Source organism: Rhinopithecus bieti, unplaced genomic scaffold (assembly GCF_001698545.2).
Source record: "Rhinopithecus bieti isolate Rb0 unplaced genomic scaffold, ASM169854v2 scaffold_17743, whole genome shotgun sequence".
NCBI classification, from domain to species: domain Eukaryota; kingdom Metazoa; phylum Chordata; class Mammalia; order Primates; family Cercopithecidae; genus Rhinopithecus; species Rhinopithecus bieti.
The window spans coordinates 2,354,309-2,380,486 of NW_016809230.1; the positions used below are offsets into that span (position 1 = coordinate 2,354,309).

The 26,178-nt window shown below is 35.0% G+C and overlaps 1 protein-coding gene across 1 annotated transcript in view; it reads left to right on the forward strand.

The window, feature by feature from the left end:
• LOC108539968 (rho GTPase-activating protein 15) overlaps positions 1 to 26,178 on the forward strand; it is a 438,320-nt gene that overhangs the window by 406,399 nt on the left and 5,743 nt on the right. Inside the window, exon 11 of the mRNA XM_017888935.1 lies at positions 865 to 963. Coding sequence (XP_017744424.1) covers positions 865 to 963 — 99 coding nt within the window. The remainder of the gene's footprint in view (positions 1 to 864; positions 964 to 26,178) is intronic.

Below are 26,178 nucleotides of genomic sequence, written 5' to 3' on the forward strand. Positions count from 1 at the left end.
TCTCTGAAAATCAAAGGATGTTGCTCAAATAAGTTTGGGAGATAATGCATCCTCCACCCCTCATGGAGATTCACAGCACACATGGGCATATCACAGGCTCTAAAAATAAATACAGGTTAAACCTGTCTAACTTTGCAGAACCTAATGACGCTAAACCATTTTGTTCGCAGGCCCTTTTCCCTGAGTCATCTATTAACAGCCTGAGGATCTGGTATTCCAAAGAACCTGTGTCACAGATGACACAAAGCTGAGACAGGAAGGGGTTAGCGGAGAAAGTGTGATCTGAGCTGAACCCTAAAGGAAAGGTGATAGTTAGATTAGAGAAGAGGAAGGGCATTCAAGGCAGGTGAAATGCTAAGTAATTCACTTCAAAGCAAGTCTCCTAGAACTTGCCTCCTCAAATACTATTGAGTTGCAGAATGAATATCCTAAATATACTGATAACATTGTAATTTTTATAACCGTTAACTGGTAAACTTCTTCTAAAACACTCAGTATACCAAAACACTAAGATTAATTATTTTGCAGAAATTTTCTTAATTCTTTGTCATTCCTTTATAGACAACAAAGTTAAGGCCCAGAGAGACTATAACTTACTCAGTCATCCCTGCTAATCGATGGCTGAGCGTCAGTTTTCTCACTCTGGGGCCAAGATCCTGTTCCATAAAGGAGGGAGTTGTGGTCTTCGTATGTCTGCCGTAGACACTTTGGAAATAAAGCAAAAAAAAAAAAAAAAAAAAAAAAAAAAAATCAATTCCCATGCAAGATGAAGATTTCACCATGCAGTGGATATGGAAACAGAATCAAATTAAGGAACAACGCAAGCTTGGATTTTAATGAAGCTCATCTTTGTTTCTTTTGCAGATCAAATTTTTGGCTCTCATCTGCACAAAGTGTGTGAACGTGAAAATTCCACAGTTCCGTGGTTTGTAAAGCAATGCATTGAAGCTGTTGAGAAAAGAGGTGGGTGACTGAATGTGCAGCAGTTCCCCCCATTACTGCACCCTCTACGCAACCAATACTCAAGTTAGCAGTGCCACTCGATTTGTCTGAGAAGCCATGCAATTAAAACTTGACTTGTGTTAATCGGTTAAGAGGATCAAGTTTCTTATTAACTTCAGTTTGTTTTTACAATAGGGACATTAGTAATTCTCACTAATGTTCTTTTTTTTTTTTTAATATTTTGTCTGTCTGACATACTGTTGATTCAAGTGCAAACTTCTTGTTTTCAAGCCAGTGATAAAACATTCATAAAATATCAGCACTCACAGTGTTAGAACCCTCCTAACATTCATGCTGGTAGACGTTGTGCCAGAACAATTTTTGGTAAGCCCCCAACATTACCCAAGTTAAGCAAATAGCATTCCGAATCGCAGACAGTGATATCCCACCTTCCACACGTCTCTGTTCAGTACAGAGTACGGTAACGGGTTTTTCAGGAACAATTAAAAGACACACCTCAAAAGATGACCTTTGATTCCTCTATTTCAGCATTCTGCTTTTCATCTGAAATTATTTCATCTTACTGAAGGGAACAAAACAAAACCCAATGGAATCATCATTTCTACTCCACTCTATCTGTGGGGTGTTTTTCCTTCAAACTATGACTTCATTCATTCAAGGTCATTTTTCCTGGAAGATACATATAGTAGATGCAGAATCTTAAAAAATGTATTGTATAAAAATGGGAGGCTTCATCACCATCTGTTACAAGTTTACAACATATTCCCAGGATCTAGGGGGATATATATCATGTAAAAGATAGAGGTGTTTTCAGAAAAAGGATTGGTGAACCTATTCCCATTTCCAGCTCCTAGTCTCTTAAGACAATAGAACCAAGGGGAAAAAATCTTTACCCAGTAATCTGCTAGGAAAAAGCCATTTTAATTCTCTCAGTGTTACCTGGCTTTATTATAAAAGCATAATAAAAATGGTCTGCAATTTCTAACTCCTGGAAATTCATACTTTAATTATACTGTAAGGACAGCCTTGGGATCCTATTATTCCCCTATCAGTAGGGAATGAGAGAATAACAAGAAAGGGAAGAGTGGGTAGGGAATGTGGATGAAGAGAATGACTTTGGGGAAAGCATATCAACACATCAGAGGGAAGAGCAGAGAGTACAGTGAGAGTAGAAAGCAGCAACTGCAGGATGAACACGGGAGAAGTGTCTATGAGAAATGAAGTCAATTGGAGTTCAGAGAAAAATGTGTTTTTATTGCAAGTTGCAATTTCATTTAATTTTATAAGTATATATTTTAGGAATAAATATTCTTTAGTAAGTACTTAAAGCCAAAATGGATCACTGAGAATATTATAATGTTATTATTTCCAATAGCTAAATTGTCATCATTTTCAGGAAATCTTCATCCACTTATAAATACTCAGCGCCAACAGTGTGAGTATTGTTATATTAGACCAAAAATCCAAATAGGACGTTGGGGAAGCACATAATAAGATGTGTGCATCTGTAAAGAAGCGCTCCATACCTCTCGATTTATGTTTCTACCCTAGGCAAAACAAAAAACTGCTAGATGCAGCCTTGCGGTGTGCAGATATTATAATACTGTAGAGTAGAAAATGTCTCTAAATAGAAACCATATCTTCAGTTCATGGCATTTTGTTGGTGATTTTTAATAAAATAAGACAATATTTTTGCTGACTGGAGCAATCACATCTAGCGTTATATTTCATTGTCCCTATGTTTACTCTTAAAATGAATTTGTAGATCAAGCACTAAACAGGCACTAATCACATATATGATTATTAAAATAATTCCTAAGCATTTTAATGAAACTCAAAGACTTTCCAATTCCACAAAGCAAATGATAATTCAAAGCGCTTTGGCAGTGTCAGCTTAAAGGAACCCTATGGAAATATTCAATAAAAACTAAGAAGCACAAGATAAACCTCTCACATCATTGCAAGATTTACAAGTGTGTACTTTTGATTATAATTTTCTATGATCATTTTGTTGGATTAATATTCTTATATTTATACGCCAATTCTATTTACTCAAAGTGTTGTTTTTACGAAATTCTGGCATAAAGCATTTCAGGACAGAAATAATTTATGTGAATCTAAGTCCAATGTTTATGCAGGCTTCTGATGACATTTTATGCTGGGGTTGGTATTAGGAAGTAGCATATAGAGGTGCCAAGTCTCTCAGCATGGCTGGGACTCAGCATCTCTGGATCCCTCCTTCTAATGGCCAGATACTCCCCAGCCAAGAAACTCAACTGCAGAGTCATGGGAAATGCTGATGGACCAGTTATGGGAAAGGAACATTTAATGAAAACTGTGTGTTTACTCTCACAGTCTTAGGGAAATGATCTTGATACTCACTGCATCGGCACATTGGCTGTTATAAAAAGATTTGTTTCCCTCTCTCTCTTTTGTTTCTTGTGATTATTTTTTACTCCTTTTAAAAAATCATCTACAAATTGTGGCTATGTTTCTAAAATGCTTGTTAGATGGATGATTTAAAATGAAACATTTTCAGGAAGGCAGATCTCAATATTCATTCATTCATTCATCTATCCATCCAGTCAGTCAGTCAGTCAGTCAGTCAGTCAGTTATTTGTCTTACCTGTTTGCATCGAACACAGCCAAATTGCTCACACTTCTGTAGTCTCTCCAAGGAAATTCTACCCAGTACTTGGCACAAGATGCATTCTTTATTCATCCCTGGTAAGGTGATTACATTTTAAATTTTGCAACTTTTGTACATGCCTAGAAGAAAATCTATTAATAAACTGAATGTAAACCAATTTAGCTAATAACTTGTTTAGTACATTTCCGTATCTTCATTTGGTTCTCTTTATTACTCGAAACTACCAGAGCATTCTCCTTCTCACCAACTGTTATAACTAGATTAACTTTATTTCTATGGTTTCTGACATTGTCTGCTGAGCCTTGAAAATACAAGCAAAATTTGGAAGACAAACTCTTAAGGAGCATGTTAATCTTTAAAGCTCTTCCAAGTGGCTCCTTCCCCTTGCCTTGCCTTTATGGTTATAGAGCATGTATCTGAGAAATCGTAATTAGCCAATGAAAAACTCAACTTATGTTTCTTTTACAAAGTAATTTCTGTGAAAATATTAAAACATGGTTCTGCTAATTCTTAATTCATATCCTGGGTACAATGACCAAAAGCATGAGATCATCTGACACTGTTTTGGAGGTTTGAGGAAACAAGCATGTACAGCAGGGGTGTCTAATCTTTTGGCTTCCTTGGGTCATATTGGAAGAAGAAGAATTGTCTTGGGCTACACATAGCATTACATACACTAATGCTAACAACAGCTAATGAGCTTTAAACAATGCAGAAAAATCTCATAGTGCTTTAAGAAAGCTTACGAATTTGTGTTGGGCTCCATTCAAATCCCTGGGCAATGGGTTGGGAAAGTTTGATGTAGAGGAAGGCATTGTGACATACAGTAGATATAAGCAGTGAGAAGTTCATTTTTCACTATGTTATAGAACACTTTGTGTAGTTTATGATGACATATGTGTGGAAATTGCTTACTTAAAAATATGATCACCTGTGTCTGTCAGATACAAGGGCCTAGGAGACCTGAACTAAACAAAGTATTTATTTTAAACTGCTGTAACAAGTAGTAAGACCTTAATTTATAGTTCTTTTTATGCCAAGTATGTAACTGACTATCCTTTGTTGAGGTCCATTATTTGGAAAGAAGCTTTATACAGCACATGACACCTTGTAAGCACTCGATAAATATTGGTTAAATGAAGTAATCGAAGCCAAATAGCTATTGAGTACCTACTGTGTGTCATCTTCTGTGTTACCAGTTGATAACACAGAGGAGATAGACATTAAACAGACACACACGATTATGTATGTTAGCATAAACTGTGATGAGTACTATGAGAGAAAAGAACAGATCCTACAAGACAGAAGAACCATGACAATAATAAAAAGCAGGGAACTATGTGTGCTTAAAAATGATGTAATCAACCCTGAACAATAAACATATATTTGTTTGGCTTTATCTTCGTTATGAGACCAGGAGAGATTTAATTTTGCCTTATTTTGCAGGTTATTTTCTTGACACATTGTGACTATGTAATATAGGGAGTTCTTTGGTGTGAGATCTAAAAGGACATGCCTTAAGTGGCGAACCAGTCATATTTCTACTCAATAATATCAAACATGCATTTTGCCAAATACGTATTTTATGTAAGAGTAGGGTTAACTAGATGAATGAGCATATTTCTACCCTACACATATTTTTATGCATCCAAAATATGTTTGGTGCACAAAAAAATTGGTGCACAAAAAAATTGGTGCATATTTTTATGCATCCAAAATATGTTTGGTTTTAAGGCAATAACATTAATTTTCATAAGTTTGTAATATAATTTAGATTGGTGCTCATCATTTGGAATATGTTTTAACTCATACTTCCTTCATGATTCCTGGTTCTGGTTAATATGCACCCAAACTATTTTAAAACATTAAAATGATACCTGGAGATTTATTGTAGAATAATGTGAATATACTTAAAATCACTGAACTACACACTTAAAAAGGATTAGGAAGAGAAATGGTATGTCACATGCTTTTGACCACAATTTTTTTCAAATGAAATCATGCTTTTCAAATGTGATAATTCCAGGTATAAGCAACTTTGCAGAATGCTTCAGCAGATGCTAATCAACAAGAAGTTTGCCCTTTCTGTCTTTTTTCTGGAACACGAAATACTATGACAGGAATGGTACACAAAGTTACATATTTGACTTGATGCCTAAAAGCCACCCTGGGATCCATAACCTTGCTTAAAGATTTAAGAAAGACCTTTAGTCTACTTCTGAGAAGGTCCTTAGCCTCAAAAACTTTATCTCTCAACTTGCCTTCTTAGCAGCTGTTATATTTTTTTGCTGTCGTTTGTTTGACAGGATCCAGTTATAGGTTCCGATGTCTGTTTAAAGAAACAAGGAGGCTGTTGGCTTTAAAATTCCCTCATTGCTTGTGTGATCAGCATTTTCCCAGGCTTTTCTACATAGTTTGCCAAGCAAAGGGACTGACCTTTTGTAGCAAACACTTTTTCATTTCAAAATGCTCACTTTGATTTTTGTCCCATTTTATGCTCATTCCAAACTGTTTACAACCCACTAAAAATGACTGTGAATTATATGTTTGTGTAATGGATTCCTTTTGTGGTCTGAGTGGAATGTTTACTCTGAACAATTAGTTATCTTTGGGTAGATTATAGCAACTTGGAAAAAGGATGGCTAAAATTATTATTATACCTTAACTGTTTCTTTTTTGGTAATTCCTCTACTGTTAGTTGAAGTTTGAGAGAATTTCAAATTAACAAGCCTGTGACATTATAAATGAAACCTGTTTAATTTTGTGACTATTTGGATATGTGTGTTAATATCATGAAAAAGAGTGGCTGGACACCTAACTCAACTCAGGAATATACATATCTAACAAAAATTAAAAACATGGCATGTAAATAAATATATGAATATTTGCCATATACATGTTGCATTTGCATATGCATGTGTATATGTTATATAAATAACAGGCATGATGATAGTACAGCTATTGTACAGTATTGTAGCAAGCATTGTAGTTGTTAACATAATTTCCCTGATATTTGATCCAGTGCACCAGTCTGCCTCTTGAGATCCTACCGAGTGCTTACTTGCAAAAATCAAACTTTACATAGTTGTTTCCCGTTGCCTTTGAATCCAGGCCCCAAAACTGCAGATCACATTGCCTTCCCTAGACAAGCTCTGCTCCCAGTTCTGCTAATTTTATACTGTTCATTCTTTCCCACTTTGGGATAATCTATTATAGTTGGATCCAGGCACGCACTAAAGGCTGATACTTCCATGAAGAATGTGCAATTTGTACTGTTTAGTTTGTGACGAGATTCTTGAAAACTTTTATGATTCTGTCTTGTTCCAGAGAGACTTCTGCTTGCTAGTTTTATAAGCAGTGAGTGAAAAAAAAGTAACAAAAACAAAATAAACTGATAAAATTACATGCTCCAAAAAAAAAAGAGTACAAGATAAGCACTTTTTTCTTTTCCCTGGAGAATATTTGTGGACGGAACAAAAATGTTTCTGAGGTCACTGACCTTTTTTGTTGTTGTTGTTTTTAAGTGTTTGCTTTTCATGCCTTAGGTTAGGCATCCGCATGCATTTACAATGGAGATGATCTTCAAAGAAGCTCCGAGAATGTTTGCAGTGAATCTCTTTGGCTTTTCTGAGTTAAAATTAAGACCAGTTTAGTGCTTTGGTGTTTTGTGTTTTGTTTTGTTTTGTTTTAATGCAGCCACAAGGACTGCCACCTTCCTGACAGCATAGTGTTGTGCTGGGTCCAAGCTGGAATTGGCTCTTTGGGGTAGTCACGCTGGGGCCTCTGTGTCTGTAAGAAAGCCACATTTAGGACTCGAGGGGAAGACAAAATCAAAAAAGAATAAACAGGAAACAGTCAGCAAGAGTATAAAGGAGAAACTAGGAAAAGACAACCAAAAGAAATCAGAGATGACAAGGTGGAGAGGCGGGCGAAAAGCTGTATTTTGCAATTAAGAAAACAAATGTGGATAAGAGGACATGCTTGTGAGGTCTGTCAGAAAGAGAAGACAAACTAGTGAACACATTGCCATCTCTGCCATAGGTACCTGATACATGCTTTGCTGTTCCAGAGAAACTTCCTCATTCTTAAGAAAATGCTTGAAACTTAAACCTTGCAATTTATGGCATGCATTGAATGTTCACAAACTCTGTATACAGAACCGGTTATTGATTAATTCACTGTATTTATTAGTGACATTTAACAGAGTTTATGTCTAGCAATACATGACAGTCTTATTATCAAAAAGAAAGCTTAAACATAACAGAAGTTAATGTAGGAATAAATGTGCAGTTCAACAACCAGAGAGGCTATCTAAGAAATACAGCATTGCGGCTCTGGTCAAATCAGTCAGCGGATATTCCCACACTTTAAAATCCACAATGCATCAGAATAAATAATGTCTCTTCCCAGATACAGCCTGAGTCTAATTTCCAACCTCCACCCCCAATGTAAAGTTTAGGTTCTTAACATACTTTTCCCTTGGAGTCAGTTGGAAGGAACAGAGCCAAAATTAAGACCCTAGGAAATTAGCTTCTTATTGTGAATGGGGAATTTAAATAATGCAACACCTCAACTTACCAAGATGCAATACTCTCAAATAGTCTATAGTGGTGTCATTTACACAATGGGAGCTCTAGGACTGGGATTTTTCCCATTACAAGGCCCTATATGCAGAAGTTAATAGTTCAACCATAAAAATAATCTTGGCTGAAAGTTAGCAGGATGTTTTAGCCTAGAAGCAAATGTTTACAAAATTTGAAAAAAATTGCATGCATTTGGAAAGCTTTCAGGTTTTCCAAAAGCAGAAGCAAATAATAATAATAATAATAATAATAATAATGCAGTCAGAGATTTTCAGATTTTTTTTTGCCCTAGCATTCAAAACTGATTTGTAGCTTTTCAATACAAATGTTTTGATTCTTGTCACGTAATGTGAACTGATTGATTAAAAATAATCAACTTTCACAGCAGTGTCACTCTGTTTTATGAAATAATTTGTTGTTTACAGGTAGAAAAAGAATCTATACATTATATTTGTATAGTTATTTCCTTAGGGCTTAAAAATTAATGATAATTAAGAAGTCAAATTAATTCAGGAAGCTATAATAGAAACCCAAATATTATACTCCTTTGTGGGTTTCCTAATGAATGATGTTCTTTTTAAAAGTTTATACGAAAAAAATGACATTTTCCAAGGAATTTTTATACTTTCAAATTGTGTGCTCAATTTAAGCATTAATCAATTAGTCTACACATATTGGTAAAAGAGACATACAGATTCCAGGTGAAATAATTGCAGTGGTCTGTATGAATGAACATGAGATATTTTTGTACAGGATATTTAGAACTTTTCACCCATTTCCTTAAAGACTCGTGTCTTAGAGATTCCTCTAAATTCTTTGGGAGGTTATCTTACAGACTAGTAGACTATACAGTTAAAGATGTTTTTCTTGGGTTCAAAATAATCATTTATTTTCTTGTTTTATCTCTCTTTGCCTGATTTTATACTTTTCAAGCCACTTCCTTTTTTCGGTTCAGAAAAAAAAAAGAAAATCAATTGGAAAAAATCAAGGGCTGGACACTTTGAGAAAAAAAGCTAACTCTGCAAAGCCAAAATAGCTCTGAAATGATAATGCTGGAAGAATTCTTGAGGTTATAGTAGACCAGAGACCCAATATGTAAATACACTCTTTTTTAAGAAAATAATAATGCCCTAGATATAGGGTATAAGTATATCTTATAGAAGAAAAATATTTAAAATATTACATTAAGTACATGATGTGCTCCTTCATATATAAGCCAACTTCTCATATGGTACCTAACACATAATGAATTCTCAGTAAATGGTTTCATGCTGCTGGTTTTCTCAGGGTGATCTCAATAATCAGATAAGTTGTATTCAACATTGCTTAAATCCTCATTGGAGAGTTTGACACCATTGCTGCCCATGCATGTAGTTGATACTATAAAAAGATCAATCACCAATAGTTGTTGGTTGAAGGCAGTTCAGAGAATAACATGGTCTGCAAATCCACTTTTTAAACATTTAAACAAGTTCATTTCTGATAAGAGTATATCATATTGTTCAATAAGGTACCATTCTTTCTATCAATACCCAGCTATGCTAAACAATTGAAGTTAGGTTTCCTTAATGATTTTATTTTCATAGATTTTTGGATATTCCATTTAAGTTAACCATCAGCAACTACTAAAATATCCATTCTCTACTCATTTTCATCAGAGGAAGTCATATCCCATTAGGCATTGTTTCAATTCCAATAGCCTGCTGTTTTTAATCAAGTAACTGAATGGTAACTATGACTTGTAATTGACATGCCTGAGAATGGTCAGGCTTAGGCTCAATTCCCGTAACCACACAGCAAGTTGAGCCCCACATCTTTTCCTTTAATTCAGACTTGGAATGCCATGTTAGTGCTGTTTTGTATTAGTTTACTTCCCTCTGAATATATCACCCTCTTGATTCATTGTTTGTTTTCCATGTACCTCTCAGCAAATTTTTATTTGGATGATAATTTTTTTGAGTTGACAGGGACTGTAAAAGAATTAAAATAAGAAATATATGGTCAATACACAGGATCTATCAATTTGAAGTTAATGAAGACAGAATACATGATTTTGCTATTGGATATTGATTTCATTTTCTCCAAATTTACTTCCTAGCAGAAAAAAAAGTTAAACTCTGCTGATGCTATTAAAAGCTCTATAAAGACTTTGAATATACCAATGTTATTAAAATTGGACTGTTGTCTTTCTTCTTTTAAAATGATGTTGTTCTTGTTATATTTTACATTTTCTGACAGTTTGGGATGGCTAACTCTTTAGTCTCCCTATAGAACAGTTGCACACCTAACAGATGGTATTGTCACAACAGTGAGTTCTTTTCTTTCTTTTGTCTTGAAAGTAGGCATTTGACCATGTATTTGATATTGCATAGTCTAATATTGGAGTCCATGTGGTTGGCCCAGAGTTTGACAGCATAAGAAACATTCATTTCCTCTGGATTTAATTATTGACTCTGACATTTCATGCTGCTGGTTTTCTCAGGGTGATCTCTATTATACCTAAAGCTTCGATGAGCCTTTCAATGACTTCAGAGCTCCTATATGCAAATAATTACTCAAGCTGTTTTTTTTTCCCACTCAAACCCATGGTCTAGAAACAACCCTTCTTGAATTTTCCTCTGGATCCTCAAACTGAGCTTTTTTGAACTAAACTCATCACTTTTCCCAAAAATATGTTCTTCCTATTTTATTTCTTAACTCAGCCCATAGCATCACAACCTATATTCCCCATTGCTCTAGAAAGAAATATGTTAGACATTTTAGATTCTTCTCTCTCATTACAGACAGAATCATTCACCAAGTCTCATGAGCTCTACTTTCTTACTATCTCTATATCTGGTTCTTCCTTTCACCTTCTGTGACCTTGATTGGGCCTCCATACTTCCTTTTGAGATAAATTGCCTAAGGAGGTCTTTGCCTTTGGTCTCATTTCTGCCCAGGCCACTCTTTTCAGTGCTGCCAAAATGATCCCTCTCAAATACAAATAAGATTGTGTTATCCCTCTTAAAATCCTCCAATGATTCCTTGATCTCATAAGGATAAACAAAATTCCACACTAATTACCCCCATAAAAAAGGATAAGCATATGACCTCTGTCTACTGTTCAGCTTCATATCCTTATAAGCTGCTTTCTATGCTCCAGGAATACCAACTACATGAAATTTTCCAATGGCCTATTCCTTTCCCATGCTGTTCTTTCTCCCTTTTTGTCCATCTGCCAAATTCACATTCATCCTCTTGTGAATATCATAAGAATCACCTTCTCCAAGAAATGTTCTCTAACTTAAATCCATAACCATCCCACCATGACTTCTTGAACATCGTTAGGCCCTTCCTCCACAATATTCCAGTGACATCTTTGCTTTCCCTAATAGAGCCCTTATTGCCTGGGACTATAATGGCTAGTTTCATTATCTGTTTCCCCATCGAGAGTACGAGTCCTTGAGTTTGGGAATTATGGCTGGCTCACGCCATCCCCATAGTGCTTAGCCACTATACCTGGCAGACGATAGGGCCTCAATTCATAAAGGATGATTAAATGGATGAAGAGACAGATATTATTCAAGCTTTCTGTTTATCCACTCATCCATGCATCTATCCTTAGAGAAACAAAGCTTACAGATTGAAGATTCAGTGACCTGCTAGAAGAGACAATGATTAAATGTCTCTTTAAACATAATGTAAAATCATATTATCCAGAATGTAAAGAAATTACCTTAAAAGTGAAAGTAAGGGTTTTGTTCTTTATTTTTTGTTTATTTGTTTTGTTGTTGTTGTTGTTGTTTTTCCAGGGGGCATGATATATATCTAGACCAGTATGGCATACCATATTTGTAATAATCTAGAATAGGATAAGACAGAAATAGGTCAACGACTCTTGTGTCCAATACAGGTTTCAGACAAAACATACTTCCTCATTTTTAATAGGGAGAAACCAGTCTCTCAACAAATAATGTTAAATTGTTTCATAAACCTAAGGGATTCGACTAACTAAAGCCAAATTTGATGCTTTTGAGACCTACCAATGTCATAAGAATAGCACTATCCACTTTCTGGTTCAAAAAATTATGCTCTTTTATATATAAACCTTCAGGCATTGTGCCTACTTCCTTGTAAGTTTGTGTATAATTTTTCCCATTATCACCCCCTAGGTATCTTTCACCATCACCACTTTCCAGGCATCTACCATCCACTGAATAGCCATGTTTCTGATTATCTTCTCCCAAATGTATTAGCTTGCATTATTTAAAGCTGAATCTCATTTTATTATTTCCTGCTCGTATTTCTAAACTCCTTAAGTCCATTTGTATGATTCTTTTGTCCTCACAGATGTCCACAGTTCCTCCCAATTTAGTATCATCAGCAAATTTAATTAATGCTCTGTTTACCTCTCCTTCTAATGAAACCAGTCCCTTGTTTCATTTCATGATACAAAGTAAAAAATGTATTGGCAATAAAACAGTCCAAAGAAATGTTCCCTCACTGTAGGAGGGGAAGTTAAGGATACAGCAAAGAACAATGTGGTGAGGAGTGGACAGTGCAGCAGGGTGGTGAGTTAGTTTGCTATTGCCCTGAAGCAAAACCTTTTTCACAGAGGCTATGCTTTGGCATATTGCCTGGATTGACGCTCTGTGTGTGTGTGTGTGTGTGTGTGTGTGTGTGTGTGTGTGTGTATGTGTGTGCGTGTGAGTGTATGTTCTGTTCTGGAAGGTGGCTTTAATATCCTAACTGAGGAAATTTTACCAAAGATATATTTATGAATATATGAAAAGCATATTGAAAACTATAAATATAAATGTAATTATAGCTTTATATACATTAGTATTTATAGTTTTAAATACAATAAAAGGTAAGCTAGTAATGTCTGATTCACGGTGTAGTTACAAATCTGGATATGGATGCATACATCTGGATGTATACAGGCGCTCAATCATTTTCAGTGGGCTTTTTCTAGCATTCACTGTGATGTAAATTTATCTCTGTCCTTAACTTGATTAGTGTTTTAAATCCAAATTTACCCTTGGATTTGAGTCAAATTCTTTGTAAATAGTAGGTTTATAGGGTAAGAGAAAAGAATTTTTTTTTCAGTTGTATCCAACATGCAAACTTCAATCAAAGAACATTTTGACCTCTACAATTAATAAGCTAGAAAACTGAGCTTGATCAGAGAAAAAGGCCTAACCTGCTAACTTGAAGGTAAGCCATCGTATGTTCTAAGAGTTACACTATAAATCTTTGACGGTGTGGATATACAGATATTGTGTCATTTATATGAGGAAAACAAAGATGACATTTATTAAGCACCCACTATGAGCCACACATAATGTTAGTGCTTTCCAGCATACATACCAACACTGTGGAATAAAATCCTACATTAATTACCACCTGATACTTCATAGTCTGTATTCTTACCTCCAGCAAAATCTCATAAACATTTGTCATGTTTCATATTAAGAGTCAGTCTTCAGAATGTGGATGGATTAGTATAAATCTAATGACTTTACTGGGGGAAAAAAAGTACTTTCAAGTTTATGCTTTGAATGGACAGACAGATGTTAAGATCAAGATCTCTATTGTTTTATACAGGAGACAATGTACGTTCACAATGCTGAAATGAAGGCTGATATGTACTTTCCATATAGGACAAGGTCACCACAGATGGCATCACCAAGGGATGGTGTTAGCAAAATAGTTACTGGGAATATTGTTAAGTAGTTACAGCCTCGCATTGTTTTTCTAGTGAGAAAAATATCTGATGCATAATGCATTATTATGAGAGAATTTTCCCAGATGCCAAGACTTTACAGGCATAAATTCTATAAGCTTTAATGGGAATTTCCTGCCAGCACCTGTTACAGTATAGAGTTCTTACTTTTCACACATAATCCAAGACTGACTTGGAACACTGACTTGGAAAAACTAATACAGTGAAAGCTTCTTGTAATGTTTCCTCACATATAATGTTCATCTTCAAATCCTTGGTCTGATACATGTATGTCCATGTTTTCCATTCAAATTCTTTTCCACCTGTAAGGTTCCTTTTCACAAGTTTTTTATGGATGAGAGCAGAAAAAACAATTATTCTTACTAGGTAAACTAGTGGAAAGATACATAAAGGGGAAAGTTATTGGGATAGCAAGTGACTTAATGCTAGAAATCAACTATTCTTGATTTAAAGTAGTTTTATGGACATACTGTAGACTCCTGAGCAGCCAACAATTAGAGTACCACCTGCAAAAACAATCACCAGGGACTCTACAGCAAAATCACAGGTCAAAATAATATAGTTTGACCATATTTTCCCATATATTTACAGACTAGAATATGGTAACTTTTAACATTTAAAAAAGATATTGCATAGATATACCAAATGGGCAATGCATTGGGTAGAGGAGAAAGTTAAAAGAACATTTTAAATTTCATGCATTTCTAAATTAATTCCCCAAACTTCCATTACCAAAAAACTCAAACAAAAACAGGTCACAGTGCTCCTGCTTAACTCGAATTATTGGAGATTGTACAGAACAACTATTTTATGAACAACAACTTCACTTTTAACTTTTCCACTTTCTTGAAGTTTCTTCTTGTCTAGCATTTTAACACACAATGACACATTAGAATGAAAACAGACCTTTCTACTCAAATAAATTCCTGAATCATTTCTGATCATTGCCCTGAGTGACAGGATGATGAGCAGGGGAATGTTTATCAACTTGTTGAATGTTGAAAGATAGTAAATTTTAGTTTCATTTTATGACAAGATTTTTTAACAAATGTTGGCAGGTAACATGGTTAAAGTTGGAAGAACTCTGAAACCCTGAAAACAAGACATGTGTGAACCTGTTCATTTAATTTCTCATGGGGCAAAATATGGGATCTGAAGGACAACAGTGCATTTGCTTCTTTCCTTCTTTTTCTTTGCTGTGTGGTTACATTACTCTGTGATGTCACCTTGAGCCCCTGTCTGACCTGATACTCTCCTTCTGGCACACCTGCCCCAGGAATGTCATTTATACCCCAGCTTGATGTTCAGACACCCTTATTCACACTTTTGAGTATTACCTTGAGCAAAACTGTTTTTAAAGGTATCAATAATTTGTCTCTATTAGAGTATGTTCAAGCACCAGGAAAGAGGATTTTGTTTTGTTTCATTTGATAAAAGGGAAAAGGGAGTCACACTGACACTTCTAAAAGCATGCTGTGTTTCCAAGCTTGCTACCCTCCTCCTCTCAAGGGGTTTTGACTGTAGCACACTTTGCTCTTAATGGAAATAATATTATTACTTTCTTTTGATACTCTAGCCAGTGAATTAATAGAAATGCATTTGTTTCTGGTGTAATTGCCTTTATTAAGGTTTGTTTTAAAACTTAAGAGCAGATTGGAAATCTAAGACCTCATAAGTCTGCCATAGTTCAAAACCATGCATCACCAGCTAAGGCCAATAAGCCTTAGGTTGAGTTACTGTGGAAGACTTAAGACTTGTGGCATTGTTTGTGTATATGTCACTGGCTCCATCTGACACCTCTCATCTCTCCGGTGAGCCTGATAGAGTTAGACTTTGTGTCCCCACCCACGTCTCTTCTTGAATTGTAATCACCATAATCCCCACATGTCAATTAAGAGACCAGGTGGAGGTAATTGAATTGTGGGGCTGGTTCCTCCATGCTGTTCTCATAAAAGTGAGTTCTCATGAGATCTGATGGCTTTATAAGGGGTTCTTCCCCCTTCACTGGTACTTCTTTCTACCACCTTGAGAAGAAGGTGCCTTGCTTCCCCTTTGCCTTCCACCATTATTGTAAGTTTCCCGAGGCCTCTCCAGCCATGCTGAACTGTGAGTCAATTAAACATCTTTCCTTTATAAATTACTGAGTCATAGGTAGTTCATTATAGCAGTATGAAAATGGGCTACTACAGACCCAGTGATGTATACACAGACAACGCCACATATAGTGAAACTGCAGAAGTGATATGGTGAGAGAAGTCATTGTGTTCTCTGCAGTCCTTACCCAGAAAGGAGACAGGCCTGGCTTCAGAGATCTGATTTCATGGGAGAATGCTGTGTATATTCACAACATTTCAATCTATAGAAAAAAAGACCCCATATAGGGGCCAGAAAAAGTGGTTCATGCCTACAATCCCAGCACTTTTGGGAGGCTGAGGTGGGCAGATCTTTTGAGCTGAGGAGTTCAAGATCAACCTCAGCAACATGGCAAAACTCTGTCTCCACAAAAAAATACCAAAAAAAAAAAAAAAAAAAAAATAGCCAGGTGTGGTAGTGTGTGCCTGCAGTTGCAGCTACTTGAGAGCCTGAGGTGGGAGGATCACCTGAGCCTGGAGAGGTTGAGGCTGCTGTGAGCTGTGATCATACCACTGCACTCCAGCCTGAGTGACAAGATTGAGACCCTGTCTCAGAAGAAAAAATAAAAAACAAAACAAACCTATATGGATTTAGGAACCTCAATTTAGAGCATTGTACTCACCTGAAAGAAAAATTATTTTATAAGTTTTCCCTGAAGAGGATGTGATTTTTTACAATTTCCATGTTTCTAATTTCCTTATGATAGAAAATCACTATAAGAATAAATTATGTTAAAAAATTGTGTTTAATTAAGCTTAAAAATGTGCCTCTTCTCCCCCAAATTTCTAAGTACAGTAATATACTTCTTTTTTTCTGTGTCTTGGTGTGTCCAAAATAGCAGGTAACCCAGGAAGGGAGAAACTTTGGATAATAGCAACCACTCTTTTGAATTCATTTGAAACCAATATGTTGTACCTATTTTCCCTTTCTGTTCCTCTCCCATTATGTACTTGCCCCCTTCTTCTCCACCTTTTTCTCTCCCACATCCTACACAAGTGAACTCATCCTACTTGTCTTCTTTTCAGTTAAAGTCTACTCCCAGTAAAAGATCTAACAAATTAATCCACATACTAAAGCGTATATGACTAGTGAGGTTTGATGTGAAATCCTCCAATAGGATTTGAAGAAAAAAGAAAGAATTCTAGTTACAGAATTTTAGGCATTAGCAAGACTGTGTGAAATGTTTGAAGAAAGAATTATCTTCTCAGAATTTCTGAAAATAAACTGTAAATGTAGCCTCTATAATTAATATTAACTTATCTTGGGAACCAATGGCATAAAATCCAAGTCTTCAAATTGATAATTTTTCATTTCTGTCTTCCATGGCACTTCAAGATTTAACTATAGTGCCTGATTATGGATTGCCTAACATTCAAATTCAATGGAGTTTCTAACATCAAAACTCAAACTCTGCCATCCCCTGGAGGAAATAGGGAAATTAAGATATGCTTTATTTACATTTCATACAAGAGAAAACATGAAATATATTTATAATTGATATATTGCCACTTTGGAAAGTCACGTATATGGAGTTAGATATTTCATAAATGTTATATCAATGAACATCAGCATATATAAAACATCTTAGTTTTTTTAAATTTGTAGATAATATATGTTTTTATCACATGCAACATGAAGTTTTAAAGTATATACATATTGTGAAATAGGTAAATCTATGTAACTAACAAATTACCTCACATAGTTATCATAGATGAGAGCACTTAACATTTACTCTCATTACATTTTTCCAGAATATATGTCGTCATTACCTGTAGTCATCTTGCTATCCAATAGATCCCTTGAAATTTATTCCTCCTATCTAATTATAATTATGTATACTTTGACCAACATTTTCTCATTCCTACCATCCCCCCAATCATCCCAGTCTCTAGTAGCCACTATTCCACTCTCTCCTTCTATGAGATCAACCTTTTTGAATTCCACATATGTGTGAGATGATGCAATATGTATCTTTCTGTTCCTAGTTTATTTCACTTAGCATAATGTCCTTCAAGTTCATTCATGTTGTCACAAAAGCTGGATTTTTTAATGGCTGAATAGTATTCCATTTGTGTGTGTGTGTGTGTGTGTGTGTATCATATATATATGATAAATGGTTGAATGATAAAATGTGATATTATATATACGATTTTATTCATAAAATCATAAAATAATCATAAAATAAAATAAACATTTTATTCAACCGTTTATGGACACTTAGGTTAATTCTATATCTTGGGTATTGCAAATATTACTATAATAAAATAAGAGTGCAGATATCTTTTTGATATACTGATTTTATTTCCTTTGGATATATACCCAGTGGGAGGGATTGCTGGATCATATGGTATTTCTATTTTTAATCGTTTGAGGAATCTCTGTACTTTTTTCCATAATGGTTGTACTAATTTACATTCCCACCAACAATATAAAAGGGATTCCTTTTCTCCACATCCTTGCCAATACTCATTATCTTTTGTCTTTTTAATAATAGCCATTCTATCAGAGGTAAGGTGATATCTCATTGTTGCTCTAATTTGTGTGTATCTGATGATTAGTAATGTTGAGCATTTTCCCGTTTACCTAGTAGCCATTTTTATGTCTTTTTTGGGAAGTATCGATTTAGTCTTTTGCTCATTTTTAACTTGGGCTCAGGTCATTTGGTTTTTGGTTGTTTCATATTGAGTTGTTTGAGTACCTTATGCATTCTGATGTTAACATCCTGTCAAATGTACGGTTTGAAAATAATTTCTGCCATTCTATAGGTTGTCACTCCACTCTGTTTATTGTTTCCTTTACTGTGCAGAAGCTTCCTAGTTTGATGTAATCTCATTTGTCCATTTTTGGGCACATGTTAGTTTAAAGTATTTTCTTTCCGTGACAATCGATCAGAAAGAAATGAGAGATACTAAACATATATATAAATATATATGTGTATATATACATATGCAAATACCCACATATTTCCACAAATCTTTCAATGTAGATCTATGTGACAAAAATCACCCAGAAGCTGAAAATCTGGTTTGTATTACACTAGTGCTAGATGAGTTTAAATAAGGGAACAATTGGTATTGGAATGCCTTTTTTTAAGTCAACAAAGTATTTTGAGTAAACAGAGGGTGCATAGTTCTTTGTTAGATGTTTAACAGCCCTTATGTACTCCAGAATGAAGCTGAGAAGTTAGGTCTCTCCTAGACCACTAGAAGAAGGCTAATCTTTCTACTTTATGTTGTGACAAAAGAAAGTCAGAAAGCCAACTTTATTGCTACCTCTTGGCTTTTGCTTATGCATTTCTTTTTGTACGAGTCCCAAAATTGCAAAAGCCAATGGTATAAATTGTCCAGGGAAAGGTAGAGCTTCTAAGTAGGGAAAATGTTTTTGTCTTTTCAGCTCTATTCCAGATACCTTATATTTCTATCTCCAAATCTGGATCTGATTTCCCCAGTAAGAAATAGTTTATGAAATACTTAATTTTGAGATTTCTACTATGTGTCCCATGAAGATTTTGAACCTCATTTCAAGAGTCTTAAACCATCTTTCAGCTAAATTAGAGATACAAAATACAGCATTCAAGGATACAGAATAGATTTATGATAGTCTCCAAACATTTTTCAAGTGGGTCTGTGGGAACATAAACTCATAACTATATATTATCAAATAATTTCAATCTATGTCATAATGTTTCCATAATAAATGTCATAATATTGTTTGTTCACAAGAGTAATATATATGTATATACTATACACGTGTGTGTATACATATGTATATATACACTTATAAAATAGTTGGGAAATATATAAAATGATTTAAAAACAGAATCATTTTTATAATCCACCTCACAGAGAATATATGTTCTCACATTTTAGTGCATGCTATGGCTCCATTACATATGGAAGTGTGTATACCATGTTTGTTACTATACCCCAATGCCTAGTACACTTTTGCAATATAGTAAGTGCCTACACAATATATGTCAAATTGCCTGGAGAGTTGGAATTCACCAATTCAAGGGCCACAGAATATCTTAGAATTCGTCTGTTCTTCCATTTAATCACAGTTTAACACAGGTCCATCTGCCAAGCAGGAAGGAACATGCCCTAGTCCCACCTTTCTGTTTAGCAAAAGTATTAATAATATCTGCTAAGCAGTTTCTCCTGTATTCTCAAAAAGAAAACAGTCATCCTGTTTGTGTTTCCCGAGAATAGGAAGCTCAAATGTCTCAGCTTCATCCACTGTCGTAGTTAAGAGCACCTTCTTCTTTGCCTGGGAAAGAGGCTACTGACACTATAATTTCTCAGAAGTTTGGACAGGCAGCAAGAAGCTGAAAAAAGAACCATTTTGTCTGTGATCTAAATAGGACTCTGCTGATGGTCAGTGTACTCAAATGGGTTTGTAGAATATCTTGTCTTTGTGCCTGGAATTTGCTTTTACGAACTCACTTGAGAGGCAGCAGCCAGGGGAGAGCTCTCTCTCACCTGAATGCTTAGCAGAGGCAAGCCATCAAAACCCTCCAGATAGTGGCAAGCCAAAGGGTCTAAATTAGAGGCACCTCCCCAGAGAAGATCAAAAGTTATGCTCCACCAACACAGAGACACTGAGAAATGGTTGAATGTGTTCTAAATTAAACTGCCCTGGTGGTGAGCAGAGATCTGCCAAAATCTTTCAATTAATCACTTTTACCTTCAGGGCAGAGTTAGGCCTGAGAGTATTTCAATAGATTTTTATTGGAACAGAGTTATTTCAGATATTAAACTATGTTGCACAAAGTAAAAATAATGTTATTTTTAAGTTGCTACTCTTGTTAAATAAAAGTTGGCAAGTGTTCTTGGGGTCTGTATTGTGTCTGTATTTGTGAATGTGTGTGGCTTTTTCTTGTGCCATAATCCCCATTGATTTTTAAAAAGTGAACAGCAATGAACTAGGTGATAAATATATTTATATAACATTTTCATTAATAAAGTGTTATAAATAATAAAAGTTATAATTCGCTACATCACAATTGGAATTTTTTTTTCCTACATCTTCAGCAGTAAGTTAATTAGAATCACCTGCATTTCCTTGGGTGGACACCAAATGGATTGCAAACAAAAACAGATTAAAATAGCTGCTGGAGCTCATGGCATACAGATGACAAGATTCACAAAAAGGACAATAAGGCACTGAAAATGTTCGCTTTTCAAACAATTTTAGAGGAAATTTAGCTCTTGTGACTTCTCTGTAAAAACTGCCTGTAAGTGTTTTGCTGAAAGGCTAGAACAGCTTTGTTTCTGATCCCTTGATGAGTGAGAGAAATGTTTAAGAAAGATCACTTTACAGAGAGATTCAGGCTGAAATGTGATGACTGTGATTCAAGCCAAGCCAAAAATTACAGTTCAGAATGAAAGGGGAGGGACGTGGTTTGGGAATCCATTTTCCCACATTCCTGAATCTCAATCATCCCAGCCAATGTTTAAAAAAATCCAGTGGAAAACAATGAGGTCACTTTGTTTAGATGTTAAAAAAAAAAAAAAAAAAAAAATTACGGGTGGAGGGATTGAAAAGAATGATGGCAAATTATGAATTTTAAAATTCAACTTTCTATTTCAAGTTAATGATGGGATCCAAAGGTTCAAAAGGAGCCATTTTCAGTTTTCTTGTTTGTGTTGGTGAGCCTTTTATTGTGTTTCTTTAACTTATGAAACAGTATCTTGCTAAAAATTTTTTTAAAAAAGTGTACATGGGCACATAGTATAGATTATTCCTCCTGAGACTCCAAGCTTTCCTTAGGAATAGCATCTCCAGGAAGCTGGTTTTCTTTCTTTAAACCTGCTGTGGCCACCCCACTGCTGTGTAGATCTCAGGTTATGCTGGTATATTGGCTTGCAAACTACCAGATGATACTGGCAGACGAAATTAGATTCATTGTTCTTGTTACTTCTATTTATTTTAATGAAACACACTAAGCAAGTCATACTACCAAATGAATGATTTATTTACATCAGCATGATCACAGCATAACAGTAGAACTGCAACATAAAAGAAACTCAGAGAATAATATGAGATAAACCAAATACAACCTCCAACTTCAATATCTTCCAGATACACTAAGTTTTTCTTCAAGGCAACAGCTCTCATTTAATGATAACCAGAATCATTGACCAAAATTTGTCTTCAAGATTAAGATTTTTTAAAAAAAGAAACATGTAAGATAATTTGTCAGTGACTGTTTATAGGTACCTTGTTTCCCACTCTCCAGAAATCATTTCAATTAATCATCTTTGGTCTGATCAGACCACCGATGCTAGGTTCTTTTCTAGAGAAATTTCACAAGCAAACTCAGAATATTGCTGAGATCTTTCTTATCTTCAGAGATTTCCAAATGATCCTAAGGCTGGCATATATCTGTAAACCACATTTATGTCTACTATCCTGCAGGCTTCATGCAGTTAGGCCTCAAATTCTTAGTTTAGAGAGAGATATAAGAATCAATGTGCAGAAAATGAGCCACATAATAGAACACTATTGTTCCACTATTGTTTCATGTTAACTAAGTATTAAGCAAGGTACATAAATGGCTTATCAATCTATGTCACATTAGCCGCACTGGAACTTTTTCCCCTTGTCTTTGCCCTGGTTGACTTACCATTTGGTAATCCTTAAGTTAAAAGGAATAATTTTAAAGGTGGGAGTTAAATTCAATGTATACAGGCTATACACACAAACAAGCCTGATCCATAAAAAGAATCACAGCAAATGGAAACCGGGAAATAACATTTTTAAAAATATACTACTGCCTATACTACCAGATTCCAATGGTATGGATAAGCATCTCCAATTATAAGAAAATTGATGAGACATTTTGGCAAGAACTAAGTATAAATATAAGGGAAAAAGTCTAATAATGAGGAATGACAGTGGTTTTACCCCTGTATCCACATTGAGGAGGGATGACTTTTTTTTTTCTTTTTGTAACATTTGAAGAAGTCAGTGAGATTTTCTTCAACTTATGGAAATGTCTAATATCCTACTTAACATGAATAAGAGATGAAGAAACTAGGAAGGTAATACAATAAATGGTTTTCAAAGATTGAATCCAACCCTGTGTCCCTATACAAGAATACCTAATAATAGTAAAAAGCAAGATAGCCACTCTCTTGCCACACGTCTCCCTACCACCCCCCCACGCACAATCCCCAAACTCTATTGTCCCAGAACTTTTCAAGGCATAAATGATACAATGCAGAACCACTAACACACTTAACCACATAAATGATACAATGCAGAACCGGTAACACACTTAACACTCAGGGTATTTAGTTCTTTTCCTCACCCAATTTTGATGCTGGAGCAATATAACAACACCTGTCTTCTCCAGTGTCCAAATAAGACAAGGCTCGTTAAGATTTCAGGACTGGGCAGAAGAGCAAATAGGACCAATATTAATGATAAATATTTTTGCAAGAAAACAATAATCTTATTTCCAAATATTAACAGGTTGAAGTAACAGGGCAAAGGAAGGAAGTGGGGGTGAAGCATTTGAAAATGATCCCAATCGCCCAAGTATTCAATGAAATGTCCTTGAAAAAGCATTCTCCTTTCTGATTCAAGAGTCTATTTGATACCACCTTTTTCTTAGTATGTATGTATATATATACACATATATATATTCCTTTATTATGTGCTCTTTCAAGGTATTTAATTTAAATCTGGAATTTTCCCCTAGCTCAGACACTAGCTATATAAACAATTTTAAATAATTGCTCAATTTTTAGCCATTTTCTCAGAAAAGAGAAAAAAAATCCTTAGTGACCTCTTTTAGTCTAACATTAATGAAAATTAACAACAAATATTTATCTCTTCCATGTCTTAAGAGAATAAAATTCTTATTTTCCATATGAATCCCCTACAAATACCTGGGAGATCAAATACATTTTTTTCAGAAATGAATAATCAAAAATGAGCCAATAAAATCTAGATAATGATAACCAAAAGCAAATAAAATAATGAAGGAAAAATTGAAGGTATTTTGTTATGATATTAAAAGAAAACTTGTTGCAATAATTGTGTCTACGAAGCAAGCATTCATAGCAGAGATATGAGGAAGGTAGAAGAAAAAAACCAAAATGAGATAAAAATTGAAAAGAAAAGGCTCATGAAAGAAATGGAAAACTAAAACAACCTCAGTAATAAAAGAATTGAAAAATACATAAATGATAGTAGGAATTTCTATAAACACAGAAAAGGAAAGGAGTAAGAAAAATGAAGTGAGAGATGTGCTGAAACTCACCTGTAGCAACCTGTTCTTCCAACATTTGAATTGCAATCGCGTAATGACTGTTTTAAATATTCACAGTTTAATCCCTTACCATTTATTTCCCAGGTACCAATAATGAAAATTATATAGTAGTATCTTCACAAACTAATGAAACTTCTGTTTTCAATTTTACAGTTCTTTTTTTTATGAAAACAATGTAAGCCTCACATTCAAGTTGGCAGACTGAAAAAATATGTCTGATTCTCTTCCCTCAAAACAATCCCAATGAAATAATAGAAAATATGTGTTTGTTTTTTTTTTTTTAAAAAAAAAGCTAATAATGGTGCTGAAAACAGAAAAGGTGCCATCAGCAGACAAGAAATAGAAATTCCAGGAAGAGAGGAAGCAGATGGGATCAAACAAATAGAGAAATGAAAGCAGGAGAAACACTATTCCCAGACACCACAATTAGGCACAGTTCTTTCCAGGGATGTCCCAGAGAATAACCAAACTTGGAGTCAATAAAAAGAACAGAAATTGTCCAGAGGGCAGTACAGAAAGTAATTCATTAAATAACAGGATCTAACAGCTGTGAGAACTGGGCTCCTCTTTATCCTGCACCAAAGAAGCATCTACAGCAGGTGCTTGAGCCTGAGAGCAATTTCTGTAAGGATGGAAAAGTTGCTGGTGTCTGAGAAAGAAGGCAGTAGAGAATAAAGTGTCTCAGGTATTCTCCAACAGAATTAGATATACCTTTGCCCAGGTGCAAATAGGTAAAGTTCTCTACACCCTAAGTTAAGTCTCCCTTACTTTGATAACTGGGGAGAACCCATGGCCTATTGTCTACTCACCACCCTTTTATCCTGCAAGACACCCCCACATACCATTCTCATTTAAGATTGGACAAGTTGTAGGGAGGGAGAGAGCTGGATACATACAGAGGTACCCATGACCACTGTTTATTTTAATCAATCTCAATCATAAGGGTAATCCAGTATTTGATAATCTGTCTTAAATAAATTCTAGATACAGAGAAGAGAGATAATAGAGAGAAAACAATATTGAGCAAATAATATAAGAAAATGTTTTCCAAATGAAAAAGCCCAGATGGGGAGCACATATGAGTGACATTTTACTGCTACAAGTTAGAGAAAAACATTTTTTTAATCCGAGAGCAAAAGCAATTTACCTGTAGTGTCAAGAATCAATTTGACATCAGACTTAACAGCAGGGATGCTAGAAGATAATGGAACATTTATTTTTCAAAGTTAGAAAAGTAAAAGATTATGAAACTGAAATGAATATTCAAGTCAACAATCAATTAGGAAGCAAAAGAAAACAGATGGGTAAAGTAAGAAAAATTATCAATCACATCCTTTCATGAATCAAGAAACTTCTTAAAATTCAATCCAAGAAAGAATAACAATGGAATACAAGAGAAGGAGGGTAGTTGATGATCTAGAGCCACATTGTCTAACATGGTCATCACCGGCCATGTATGGTTAAGTTACTCAAAGCTGACTAAAATAAAATTCAGTCCCTCAGTTGTATTAACCACGTTTCAAGTGGTTAATATTCTCTGTAGCCAGTCATATGTGGCCAGTGAATGCTGGTTTGGACAGCAAAGAGACAGAAAGTTTCTATCATTGCAGAAACTTCTGTTGGGCAGGACTTAGTCTGAAGAAATGAAGAAACCTACAAAGGAAGAAGAGGACAAATTAAATCTTTCAGGAGCTCTCCTTTGTGAAACTAAATTTTAATGTTAAACCCCAACATGCTCCCTTTTAAAAAAATAGTGACTATTAACCCGTAGATAAGTCACAAAATTGTTATAAAAAACAAAATGTCCCAAATTTTAAGAATATAAACAATAAATGCATACAGAGTA